This window comes from Hyaena hyaena, unplaced genomic scaffold, assembly GCF_003009895.1.
Source record: "Hyaena hyaena isolate Hyena2069 unplaced genomic scaffold, ASM300989v1 scaffold_18, whole genome shotgun sequence".
Lineage (NCBI taxonomy): Eukaryota > Metazoa > Chordata > Mammalia > Carnivora > Hyaenidae > Hyaena > Hyaena hyaena.
This window is the reverse complement of record NW_024080649.1, coordinates 3475496-3488845: the sequence shown is the minus strand read 5'-3', so window position 1 is coordinate 3488845 and position 13350 is coordinate 3475496. Positions and strand designations below refer to the sequence as shown.

General features: G+C 42.3%; 1 protein-coding gene across 3 annotated transcripts in view; it reads right to left on the bottom strand.

Moving 5' to 3' along the window:
* The window catches only part of WWP2 (WW domain containing E3 ubiquitin protein ligase 2), a 156115-nt gene that overhangs the window by 26129 nt on the left and 116636 nt on the right, over window positions 1-13350 (bottom strand). For 2 of the 3 annotated variants that reach the window (XM_039222183.1, XM_039222189.1), the window contains exon 9: window positions 5981-6070. In XM_039222183.1, coding sequence (XP_039078114.1) covers window positions 5981-6070 — 90 coding nt within the window. Of the gene's footprint in view, window positions 1-5976; window positions 6071-13350 lie in introns of those variants that run through there. The other variant, XM_039222199.1, reaches the window with a different exon arrangement.

Sequence of the window (13350 nt, the reverse complement as noted above, 5' to 3'; positions counted from 1 at the left end):
TGCTCTTTCTTGCTAGACCTACTATTCAGATGTTGAGTCTCCTGGGCTCATCTTCTAATTTTCTTCTCACCAACATTATCTTTCACTCCTTGTAATTTTTTTGTAAGAGTTCTTTTTTTTTTTTAGTTTCTTTTGAGAGAGATGGGGGGTCACCTGGGTGGCTCAGTCAGTTAGGGGTCTGACTTCAGCTCAGGTCATGATCTTGCAGTTCGTGAGTTCCAGCAACACACTGGGCTCTGTGCTGACAGCTCAGGACCTGGAGCCTGTTTCGGAGTCTGTGTCTCCTCTCTCTGCCCCTCCCCCCCTCCCCCCCGACTCACATTCTGTCTCTCTCTCAAAAATATATGAACATTTTAAAAAATTTTTAAGATTTATTTTGAGAGAGAAAGCTCATGCAAGAGCAGGGGAGAGGCAGAGAGAGAGAGGGTGAGAGAGAATTCCAAGCAGGCTCCATGCTATCAGTGCAGAGCCCATCATGAGGCTTGATCCCACCAAGTGTGGGATCATGACCTGAGTCGAAACTGAGTCGGACGCTTAATCGACTAAATCATTCAGGTGTCCCTATTTCTGCTATTATATATAGTTGACCCTTGAATAGCAAGGGTTTAAACTGCGGGGCTCCATTTATAAATGGATTTTTTTTCAATAAACACAGCCCAGTATTGTAAATGTATTTTCTCTTCCCTAAGATTTTCTTAATAACCCTTTTTCTTTAGCTTACTTTATTGAAAGAACATAGTATATAATACATATAACATACAAAGTATGTTTTAATCAATTGTTTACGTTATCAGCAAGGCTTCCAGTCAACAGTAGGCTATTAGTAGTTAAGCTTTGGTGGAGTCATTTATATGCACATTTTCAACTATAGAGGGGGTTGAAACCTAACTTCTGTGTTGTTCCACGGTCAATTATATATTAATTTCTAAAAGGTCTCCTTGGGGAGCCTATATGGCTCAGTCAGTTACATGTCTGACTCTTGATTTCAGCTCAAGTCATGATTTCACACTGTCAGAACAGAGCCTACTTGGGATTCTGTCTGCTCCTCCCCCACTTGCACGTGTGTGCCCATGTATGCACGCACACATGCTCCCTCTCAAAATAAATAAAACATTTATAAACAAACAAACAAACAAATAAGTGTTGTTCTTGTTTTCTGTGTGGTTCATTTTATGGTCTCTGGTTCTTCTTGCACAAATGCCATATTTCCTTCCAAATTTCTGTTGAATTACAATTTGGTTTTACCTTCCACATTGTTTTCACCAAGTCCCCTTTCTGTCTGCTGGCTGCAGGCTGTTCTTTCACATTTAAGAGTGAGTCACTAAAATACTGAATGGACGTTCTGGGTATCCAGGTGGGGGAAAAGCTGATCAGTGACTTCACTCCAGCTGTTTCACTAGATGATCCCCCCTACTAGATGATCTGTAGTTTTCTTCCCTTCCACTGGTCCCTTTATCCAGCAAAAAACTTTACAATCCTTAACTTGGGGACAGTGTCCTCACTTAATCCCTTTTTCTTGAGCTCATCCTTGCTTTCAGCTCTGGTTCTATCCTCAAGGCTGGCTGCATGTGTACAAGCATGTGGGAGATGAACACATGTGTGCATGCAGGCATGTGGCAGGGGGCCGGATGTCATGGGTGACCACCTGAGACTAACTGCTCCCTTCACAACTTTTTAACCTAACTTCAGTTTTTAGTTGCATTCCACAGCACCTCCCCCCACCACGTCTGATTGCTGAGCTTTCCAGGGCCCCGTGGTGCGACCAGGCTGGCTTCCTGGTGGGTACCCACACTATAAGTTGGGGCTTCAGCTTTCTCAGCTCCGCCATTTATCTATCAGCAACCAAAGTTTTATTACCATCTCCCAAATGCTGCTTCTCCTCTTCCATTCCTTTATCATTATACTTTTTTATACTTTTATTCCCATTTTAGAGGGTTTTTTAGGAAGGAATAGAAATAAATACATGTTTAATCCACATGTTTAACTAAAAGTTCTCTGCATTGGTCAATTTCAAATTTCTAAGCAGCAAAACCTCACCCTTAATTGTGGGGTGTTTTTTTGTTTTTATGTTTTTATTTTGAGAGACAGAGACAGAGAGCGAGCGGGGGAGGGGCAGAGAATGAGGGAGACACAAAATCTGAAGCAGGCTCCAGGCTCTGAGCTGTCAGCACAGGGCCCGAGGTGGGGCTCGAACCCATAGACTGTGAGATCATGACTTGAGTTGAAGTCAGATGCTTAACCAACTGACCCACCCAGGTGCCTCTATTTTGGGTGAAATCTTACCGAGAATCACAATCTAAAAAAAACAGCACAGTGGCTTGAGGCCCAGTCAGCCCTGCACTCTGTCAGGTTCCAGCAGGTGTGTCCACCAAACCCAGGTGCCTTGCTAGACACTCTCTGAGCATCTGTTTCATGCAAACCTTCCACTCCAGCAAAAATGCTCCATTAATCATTCCCCAAAGACATCTTTTACATTCACACCTTTCTCTTGTCCCCCTCCAGCCTCCTCTCCTACAAGACGCATTTGATCCCCTTCCGTGAGGACTCCCCTACACCGTGCGCTATGGAGACCCCTCTCCCTGCTCACGTCTGGTCTGACCACCATCTGAGAGCAAATTACTGCATCCATCCTGAGTTACCAGGGCCCATATTTTTTGTTCCTGGATAAAAAATGACCATTCCTCATACAAGTGTCCCCTGGGTCTAACAGAAGGGGGTGGCCATGACAGAGTGAATCCTGTGACTCAGTCTTACTCCTGAGTGACTAACTCTGTTGAGACAATGGCTCCACCTGCAGTTTCAAGTTTGCTCTCTGCATAATAACACTTCCTGGGTGGAACTTCTCCCATTAGTTAGCAATGAACGCTTATGCACTGTTGTTCTGTCCGGGCTCCCTGTGACAGTGCAGAAGTACCTGCCAGGGGCTCAAAGGACTGAGACTAAAACTCCATAAGAACTAATAGGTTACATGTGCTGTAGAGCTGAGCCATCTTCCAATAAAACATTAAAACTGTCCTGACAAGAAGAAATCTGGATCTGCAATTACAATGCTTTCTGCTCTCCAAGGATGCTAGAGGTGTCCCCAGCCCACACCTGGTGGGGCTGAGCACCTAGTAAGGTGTGGACGAGCAGCCAAGCCCCTCAGGGAAATTAGAGTAGCTGCAGGTTCAAAGTCGTTGTCGGGGTACAATACGTATCCAGTTTGAAAAATGATGGAGGCAAGAGACAGAACCAGAGGGCTTATTCTAGTACATTCTGGCTGTATGAGCCTGTACCTCTCAGAGCCGCAGTTTCTTCCTTAGTAAAAAGGAGACAGTCTTAAATGATCCACTTTTCTCTGGGTGTTGTGTGAAGGTTTTCCGAATGGCAGTATGTATTTTGCATGGACCTGGTATTATTAGGCAAATGTAGGTGGTACATGAAGAGGGACATTTTTACCCTACCAGTTATGTATTGATTTTATGTGCATCAGGAAAATACACGTGTGTGTGTGTGTGTGTGTGTGTGTGTGACTTTATTTCTATCCCCTTCCTCTGCTTTATTTTACCTCAAATCATGTATCACCACCCAATACTGTATAAATTTATTAATTCATTAATTTTGTGTCTCCCACTGCTATGAGATCAGGGGTTTTCTCTTTTGGTGTACTGCTGTACTCCCCGTGCCCAAAATAGTGCCTGGCATATAGCAGGTGCTCAATAAATATTTGTAGGAAGGAAGGAAGAAAGGAAGGAAGGAAGGAAAAAAAAGAAAGAAAGAAAGAAATCTGGATTTGGTGTCCCAGCTCAAAACTTAAAGAAGAATCAATCCTTGGCCATCCTTAGAAGACACCTTAAAATATTCATCTAGACTCTATCCAAAAGTTCACCAGTTCAAGGCCTACATAACTTAGAGACCAAAGAGGTAAGAGGCAGTAACCAGCACGTTGCTAGAGTTAACACTGCTTTTAAGTATACGTGCTGTCAACACACAAAGTACAAGTGTAAAACACATCCTGTCAAAATCAGTGATTGTTTTGCAAGACAGCTGGAGAAATTTGACTACACTCAGTATTTGATGACAGCATGAAAACACTGTTAACAATAGGATGGTTTTGTTTATAACAAGAACATTTTTTAGAAATATATACCAAAATATGAATAAAATTATATGATGATTATATATGATCTGCTTCAAAATGATCTAAGGAAGGGAAAGAGGGAAGAGTGAGGATTACAGAGCAGGAGTTGGCAAATATTTTCTATAAAGGGCTACAAAGTAAACATTTCATGCTTGGAGGGCTATACAGTCTATGTTGCAATTGTGCAACTCTGCCACTGAGCATGAAAACAGCCACAGACTGGGGCACCTGGGTGGCTTAGTCGGTTAAGCGTCCGTCCGACTTTCGCTTAGGTCGTGATCTCGTGGATCGTGGGTTCGGGCCCCGTGTCGGGCTCTGTGCTGACTGCCAGCTCAGAACCTGGAGCCTGTTTCAGTCTGTAAGTCTGTGACTCCCTCTCTCTCTCTGACCCTCCCCTGCTCATGCTGTCTCTCTCTCTCTCCTAGAAATAAATTTAAAAAAAAAAAACCTTAAAAAAAATTAAAAAAAAAAAAGAAAACAGCCACAGACAATAAGTAAATCGGTATGTCTGTGTTCCAATAAAACTTTCTTTACAAAAACAGATGGAGGCTGGATTTCAAACACAGGCCCAGTTTGCCAGCCCCTGGCATGGATGAAAGAAGACTGACCATGACTTGATAATTACTGAAGTCAAGTGTTAAGTATGTGAGGATTGTCTCTACTCAGTGCATATTGGAGACTATCCAGAATAAAATGAAAATTTCCATAATTTCCAAAGTAAAAAGAGTGATTTTTTCTTCAAGACATCAAAATTTAACTTTGGTTAAATATGTAAGTAAATACTCTAAACTTAAAGTAGAACACAGAATGAGGACTAATGATGAAGGATTATAGTTTCATTTCCAGAAGAGTAATGGATAAAAGTAAAACACAAGCATTCTACTGGAAAACTGAAACTAAAAACAGCCCATCCATGGAAATTTGCAGGACCAGAAAGTGAGGTGGTATTTGCCTGGCATGTGTCTGAGTGCTGAGCCAGAGTACAAGGGTTTTTCCTACTACTCTCCACCTCTGACATCCTCTTCCTCTACAAGCTTGATGGGAGGTGTTCATATTTTATGCTGGAGCCCTTCATGACTGCTTTACTGGGAGGTGATTCTCTCCCCTGAGCAGAATACATTCTCTTTTGAAAGCTCTCAGGACCAAAAGGCACATGTGGAAAAGAACTTTCTGTCCCTGGCAAGCAGGGAACCAAACCCTTTCTCCTTGAACCTGGACAGTCTTCCCTCACTTGGAAGCCTCACTCATCCTCTGGTTTTAGAAAACTTAGCTGTGTTCTCACAAAGCCCAGCTCAACGAGAAGCATCCTTCAGGGGCCATTCAGGCATAGAGTGCTGTGAAATGCATCAACACCCTTTCTATTTTGGCTTCCTCGTGACTTTTTCCCTCAGAAATGCTCTAAAAATCTTAAGATGTCCTAAGAAATGAGAGGAGAATTAAGTGAATAGGAAAAGCAATCAAGTGACCAGGATAAATATCCCTGTACTTTGCTACCTCTGTAGAAAATGACTGAGAACATGGCCTGATGGGATACCTCGGTAGGTGAAATAACTGAGGGCATCAAGGCATCAATGGCCCAGGAAGCAGGATTCCTAGCCCTCCTCCCTCCAGGGCCCAACAGCCATAGCACTTAATAAAGCCCATGGCCATCAGCCACTGGACAATGCAATGAATGTGGAGAGAGGGGAAAATAAAGAGAAGAAATAATGTAGGAGAGGACAATGGGAGGGAAAAAAAGATACGGCAAGGAGCAGAGCGTAGGGGAAACCAAAGAGACGGCGATGGCAGTGAATGCTGAAGCCAGTCGGGTACTCGTGGTGCCAGTTCTAGAGTCTCAGGGCTTGCCAGCCCATGCCTTACCCTGGAGGAAGAGGCCGCTCCCAGGTGGTGGTCTTGGTATTATGGTCAACATAATAGACACGCCCATTAGGCAGCTCTCGTTGTTCCCATCTGCAAAACAAAGTCAAGGGAAGCATGAGATACACACTTAAAAGGCATAAGCCCTTGTTTGAAAAGGAGTTCTTCATTATTGACGTGGTTACCTTGAGAGGACAAAGATGACATGCGAGATCCACCCCTTGGTCAAACCTGCTCCATACTATCACTGACGGTGGCAGCCAGGAGCACTTCTTGAGTACAATACCTCCCCTTTATGAAGTCAATGGACTAGGAGAGGCCACAGATCACTCCAGCTTCTCCTAAGTGACCCATATGAGTCTACATCTATGGACTTTTCTAAATCAGTGTTTCTTGGCCATTTTGGGATCAAAGACCCATTCAGAACTGTGATGAAAACCAAGGACACTTTCCTTCCAAAGTGTACTTACCAACAAAAATTTGCATGTAATTTCTGGGCTTCACAGACTGCACCTAAAGTTTACCTAGGGACCCTCCAGCCTTTTTAGTCTACACTGCCTTTTAAAGTCACAAATTATATGACTGTCCCCATCCTCCTAGTATCACAGATATTCATGACCACATATCTTTTTAAAATACAAGATTCATTTACAGAGGACCTTTAACCGAGATCCTGGTGAATCAAGAAACACAGCACACTATTATTTATTGATTGCTCTCCTCTTGTCATTTACTAACTTCTCATGAGTCTGTGTAAGTTAATATGAGATAGGGGGTGCCAAAAGTGGCCATTCTGTGCTAATGGAAGAATGGCAAGGTAGCAGATGATCCAAAGGGACAATCTACAAGCAAAACCACTACAGAACACAGCCAAGGGCCACCTACCCCCCAACTCTTGCTATTCCCATACTTGGTGCAATCTGACAATCACTTCACTTTACCAAGAATATGGCAATCCATATATGAAGAATACAAAATTTTTTATTTATAAAATGGTCACCACTTTATAAAGGATGTTAATGGTCTCATGAGCCTTGATGTTTTATACTGATTTCATCTGCTTCTACTTGTGGGTACTGCCTAGGAGAAGGTGACCTTTTCCAGGAAGCTACTACAGTCCGTTCTGCTGAAATGCTTGTTTTGAAAACATAAATCTATCCCAGTGTGATTGATACATGAGGGAACAATGTGAGCATGTGAATTTTGTGCTTGCTTATGCATGGCTTTTCCTTTTAGAAACACTAAATGCACACAGATAACTTCCTCCAGCTGAACCCAGTCACGGAGGAACTCAGTCATGTATGCACCTACCAGCTGCCTCAGTTTCCTACATGTTATACGCCATACCCATCCATAGCTGAAATTACAACTCCGTCTGATTTCAGATAACCCTCCTCACAACCACTTTACGACAACACTGATGCTCACAACACTCACTTCTGACACCTGTTTCCACAAGTAAACTCCCGGCCTCTTCATGGAAACACACACTTATTGTAGTGTTACGTATCTCAACCATTTAACATGTGAAAAACTGTGCTACCGTCATTATTAGCTTCCTATTTTTCATGTGTGCCACTGACACATTTTAGAGTGTTATGCCCCTAACCCATTTTTTTCCTGTAAACCCTGTGTTTTATTGCCTGATTTTTTATGCATAGCGTGGTGATTTTTAGGAACACATATGTAATAGCAGAGCTGATTGAATACTGAAAATAAATGTCCTAGCTTCTATTACTAAAAGCCTGGTGTGTCTATTTCAACGGACATACTTTAATCAGTACTGTTTCTCATTTAAACTAAAATGTCTGGGGGTGCCTGGGTGGCTTGGTCGGTTCAGCATCTGACTTCGGTTCAGGTCATGATCTCATTGTTTGTGAATCTGAGCCTTGCATTGGGCTCTCTGCTGTAAGCACAGAGCCTGCTTCAGATCCTCTGTCTCCCTCTCTCTCTGCCCCTCCCCCACTCATGCTCTCTTTCTCTCAAAATAAATAAATAAACTTTAAAAAACTTTTAAAAATAATAAACGCCTGATCAGCAGACTGCACTGATCAACACCTTACACACTAGGTCAGATATAGATGTACATGAGGTTTTTAAGGCAAGGAAAGGAAGCGGGTCATCATTACCCACTGAGCATCTATAATGAGCTATGAGCTCATGTTTTACCTCAGGAAGTCCTTGCCTCCATACTTTAAGGTGGGAAGTGCCATTACCATGGACGAAATGGAGGATCACAGAAGCTAAGTAACATTTATGTGTCATTCCATCTCAGCTCTGACTTCCTTCCTGGCCATTGAGTTTTACCACATCATGATGAAAGGAAGAAATGAGGAAAAGGAAGGTCGACCAGAATTTATAGGGAAACTACTACCCAGAAAGCAAGGTGCCAGGTGCCTTCTCAGTCCCCATCTCAAAGTGAACAGCTTTCCCCAACACTGGAGTCCAGGTAGGGGGCCCTGTAGAATCAAGACAACTGGGGAGTAATTACAAAGGGTCCACCTAGGCTGATGAACAGAGATGAACAAAGGTTTGTCTCTAGGCTCCATTTTAATCAGAAGCTTCTGCTTAGACATGATCAACCAGAAGAGGCTGCCCATTTTGCACCACGGGGAGGGTTAGCCCTGGGAGCAGTGAGGTCCAGTGGTTCCAGAGTCCCACCTCTCAAAAGGGATCAACCACTGGCTTGAGGACCAGAGTGTTACCAACAACCATTAACATGTGCTCGAGAACATCTCCTCTCCTGGGTACTCTTGCTCAACATTCTGTGAAAATGGATATGGGTCACCTGGTCCAGGTGCTCTGATTCCTCCCACCACAAAAAGAAGATCCTTACACTTCCTTCTTTTATTAAAAGGTCGGACAATTCTGCCAAAAGTGACCAGATGAAAATGCACACTGGCTAAAGTTAAAGATCTTCTCTCTCTAGATGCCCTTCTGAATTAAAGACAAAAGAATAACAAATATTACTAGCTCAAGAGGCTGTTGTTCCATCTACAGACCTATATCTGACCTAGTGTCTGAGGTGTTGATCAGTGCAGTCTGCTGATCAGGCGTTTTATTATTTTTAAAAGTTTTTAAAAGTTTATTTATTTAGAGAGAAAGAGAACATGAGTAGGGGAGAGGAAGAGAGAGAGGGAGACAGAGGATCTGAAGGGGGAACGCAGGGCTCAGACTCACAAACAATGAGATCATGACCTGAGCCAGAGTCAGATGCTCAACCGACCAAGCCACCCAAGCACCCTGAGACATTTTAGTTTAAATGAGAAACAGTATTGAATAAAGCTAACATCCATTGGAATAGACACACCAGGCTTTTAGTAATAGAAGTTAGGACATTTATTTTCAGTATTCAGTCAGCTCTGCTATTACATACGTGTTCCTAAATATCACCACGCTATGCAAAAAAAAAAAAAATCATGCAATAAAAACACAGGGTTTACAGGAAAGAAAATGGGTTGGGGTATATCACTCAAAAATGTGTCAGTGGCACACACGAAAAATAGGAAGCTAATAATGACGGTAGCACAGTTTTTCACACGTTAAACGGTTGAGATACACAACACTACAATAAGTGTGTACTTCCGTGAAAAGACCTGGAGTTTACTTGTGGAAGCAGTAAAAAGCGAGACTAACACACTATGGTTTCACACCAGATCCCCAAACCCCTCCCGTCTGCTCAGTAATAAGAGAGTAGCAAATCTGATACCCTCTTTATTCATCTGATTTTGGAAATGAGGAGTCTTGAGAAAGATAATTGGCTTACGAGTACTGAAATATGGATGCTCCTCAAGGAAATGGCAGCAAACCACTCTTTCATAACATTTGCTCCCAGTAAGGCTCAAGTAGCTGGTAATCTCTCAGCATCCTCTAAGAAGTTAGCTATGTCCTTCCCTTCCTTGGCAAATTCTGGCACAAAACACCAATGAAACAAGTCTGGCTCACTGTGCAGTCCCTATCTGGAGACCTGCCCATAAGTGGGTGAGGCCACACCTTTTAAAAAGACAAAATATTTGTCGTAGCAGTTGCAGATGAAAGGTGCCAAAGCACATGTTTCTTTATTCCAAAAATTTTGTTACAATTTTCATCTTGTAAGCAGTCTCTACTTTTATAATTCATTTCAGACAAAGAGAAATCTTTGGTTATATTATACTTTGGCTCATATTTTAATTTGAAGACAAGATAATACTTAGAATCCCATGAAGTAAATGTCTTTAATTGACACAGGGATATTCCCACACACTGGCAGAAAGAAAATCAGTGAGAAGTCCTCCTCGCTTATATTCAAGAGGGACAGCAGCTCTTTCTAAGCCCAGATAAGATCTGTCCATCCCATCTTTGATCCCACCTGATCCTAGAAATGAAAAACTCTCTTTCAGGGGCTGTTATTGTCCAGCAAATTTCGATGTCCTTGTATGAACCCTCTCAACTGGCTTCCCTGGAAAAATAGTTACCAGAGGAACAAGACCTTTCTTGCATTGCCTTTTTTGTTGTCTACATTTTTCCTTTTGAAATTGGACTCCTGCTCAGATTAAATGTCCATGTGGGTCCTCCCTGATCCATGACCTGTCCTAACTGCTTTTCTTAGAGAACTCTCAACTCCTCCTTTACCTGCACGGCTCCTCAGAATTCACACAAATCTCTTCCCTTCATTCACTGCAGCACAGTCGGTCAATTCTATCCACAATCAAAAGAGCCTCCCAATTCTCATCTCTCCTCAGTAACTGCTGACCCACATAGATTAAGCCTTCTGACTGTCTTGGTTTGGTCTCCCCAAGCCAAGAAAGTGATACTGGCAGCGACCTTTCATTGGCACATCCCTGTCAGGGGTGAGGCTTCTGTCCCTTATAAGCATCTTCTTCACACTGAGATAAAAAGGCTTTTCAATCAAACTACCCATGGGTCTCAATACTGCATCCTGGTCACATGGCCATATCCTCTCCCACTGAATAGCTTTCTTTGATGTTCTTAGAAACAGTGTTCAAAGCATCAAGCTTGATTCAGGTCCCTTCCCAACACATTGCTCCTTGGCCTTCAACGAGTAAGATTCAGTTCAACCATGGACTACACAGGGTCTTTGTATTTAAAGGCACTTAAAAAGTAGCCTCCAATTTCAATTAATCTTAGGTAATTTTTTTAACCTACACTACCTTTGCTCCTATGCCTTTTATTCAGTTATCTCCTAAGCCCATGCCCCAACCACCCCCATCACCATCATTAAAAGGAGAAAAATCCCACCGCGAGGATAACACCCAATCCTTTCTATCCTGTATTATCTAAAAGAAACTGTCTGGTTCCTCTAGTCCTTGTGGAAGGTTTCCTAAAAGATCTTCAGGAAATTCTCGATTATTCTGCCATTCAACCAACCCTGATCAAAATCACATTTTTACTAAGGGTAGGATTAAGATGCAAAGGGCTAAAAGCTACATGAGGAGCTCAGGTTAGCATCAGAGACAGTCTCTTTAAAAGGCCCTTATAGGGCTCTGGGTGGCTCAGTTGGTTAAGCGGCAGACTTCAGCGCAGGTCATGATCTTGTGGCCTGTGAGTTCGACCCTGTGTTGGGCTCTGTGCTGACAGCTCAGAGCCTGGAGCCCGCTTCAGATTCTGTGTCTCCTTCTGTCTGCCCTTGCCCTGCTCGTTCTCTCTCTCTGTCTCTCTCTCTCTCTCTCTCTCAAAAATAAACAAACATTAAAAAATAAAAAAATAAAAGGCCCTTACAGATTTATCTACCAATGTGCTTAAAAACTAAATCTTAGTAAAAGTAATATTAATTTTTATTATTTATTAATTTGCTGACTTTGACTAATACAGTCACTGGGCAATAGTAAAGTTGAGTCTCATTCAAAATACACAATGTTAGAAAACAAAGTCAAGCCAGAACCCTTACACACCCCCCAAAATAAAAATGCCCTGCTGGTTACATAGACAAAAACGAAACTGCAAAAAGAGGCACTGAAAGTATTCAAGTATTCTTTTTAATTTTTTTAATGTTTATTTTTGAGAGAGAGAGAAGGAGAGAGAGCATAAGTGGGTAAGGGGCAGAGAAGGAGACACAAAATCTGAAGCAGGCTCCAGGCTCTGAGCTGTCAGCACACAGCCCAACTCGGGGCTCAAACTCACGAACTGTGAGATCTTGACCTGAGCTGAAGTCGGACGCTTGGGTAACCAACTGGGCCACCCAGGCTTTCCAAGAAAGTATTCAAGTATTCTTTTTTTTTCTTTTTTTAAAAATATTTTTATTTATCTCTAGGAGAGAGAGAGAGACAGCGTGAGCAGGGGAGGGTCAGAGAGAGAGGGAGTCACAGACTGAAACAGGCTCCAGGCTCTGAGCTGGCAGTCAGCACAGAGCCCGATGCGGGGCTCGAACCCACGGACCGCGAGATCATGACCTAAGTGAAAGTCGGACGCTTAACCGACTAAGCCACCCAGGCGCCCCAGTATTCAAGTATTCTTAAAGTTGCCTATGTGAAAGTTCAACTCTCTACAGGCAAAAACCTCATGGGATTTACAGCTTCTTATTTTATGTTCTTCTAATAAAGGACTCTGAACCATCTTATTCCCTAACCTTTGGCCACTTCCTGGGTGAACCATACATTTATTTCCTCTGTTAGGGATGTTTTCAGACTTTTATGAGGTAGAAATCTGTATGCAATGGAACAAATCTCCCACTCACTGTTTTCACTGCTTCAGTAGATCCTTTATAAACTGAATAGGAAATGTGTTAACTCGGTCTTCCCCCAAGAAACCTTCTTGAGATACTGAGCTTTCCGTTCAATCTAAGCACACTAACCCCTTCTTTAAAACTATCAACAACCAGCACTTTATGCTCTGTAAGCACAGAATGGCACAGTTGAGCCTCCCTCAATCAAGGCTTCTGAATTAACTCTTTTTCTTCTTCTTACTCAATCACCTAATTTCTTTGCACTGGAAAAGTTTCCAAAGCTCCTCAACGAAAGATGGCAATAGTAAAAATGTATGCTTTCACTGAGAGCAAAGGAATTCCTGGAGATGGTGTGTATGTAAAAAAAAAAAAAAAAAAGAAAGAAAGAAAGAAAAAAAGTTTAACATTTTTGTTGATAAATAATTTTGCAGATAAATTTGTCAAGGCAGAGAAATAGTCACCCTTTAAAACATAGCTGGTGGGAGCAAAAATGGGTATACTCTTTCAAAAGGGCAATTTGGCAACTTGGTTGAAAACCTTTCCTATGTGAATATCCTTTAACTCAGCAGCTTTGCTTTTAGAATGTATGCTGAGGAAATAATATGTGTCAACCATTTAGCTATAAATGAATTGTCACAGTATGTTACATGTTCTACAAAAACTGGAAACAACCTCAATGCCCCCAAATGGAGGATTAGTAAAATAAATTATG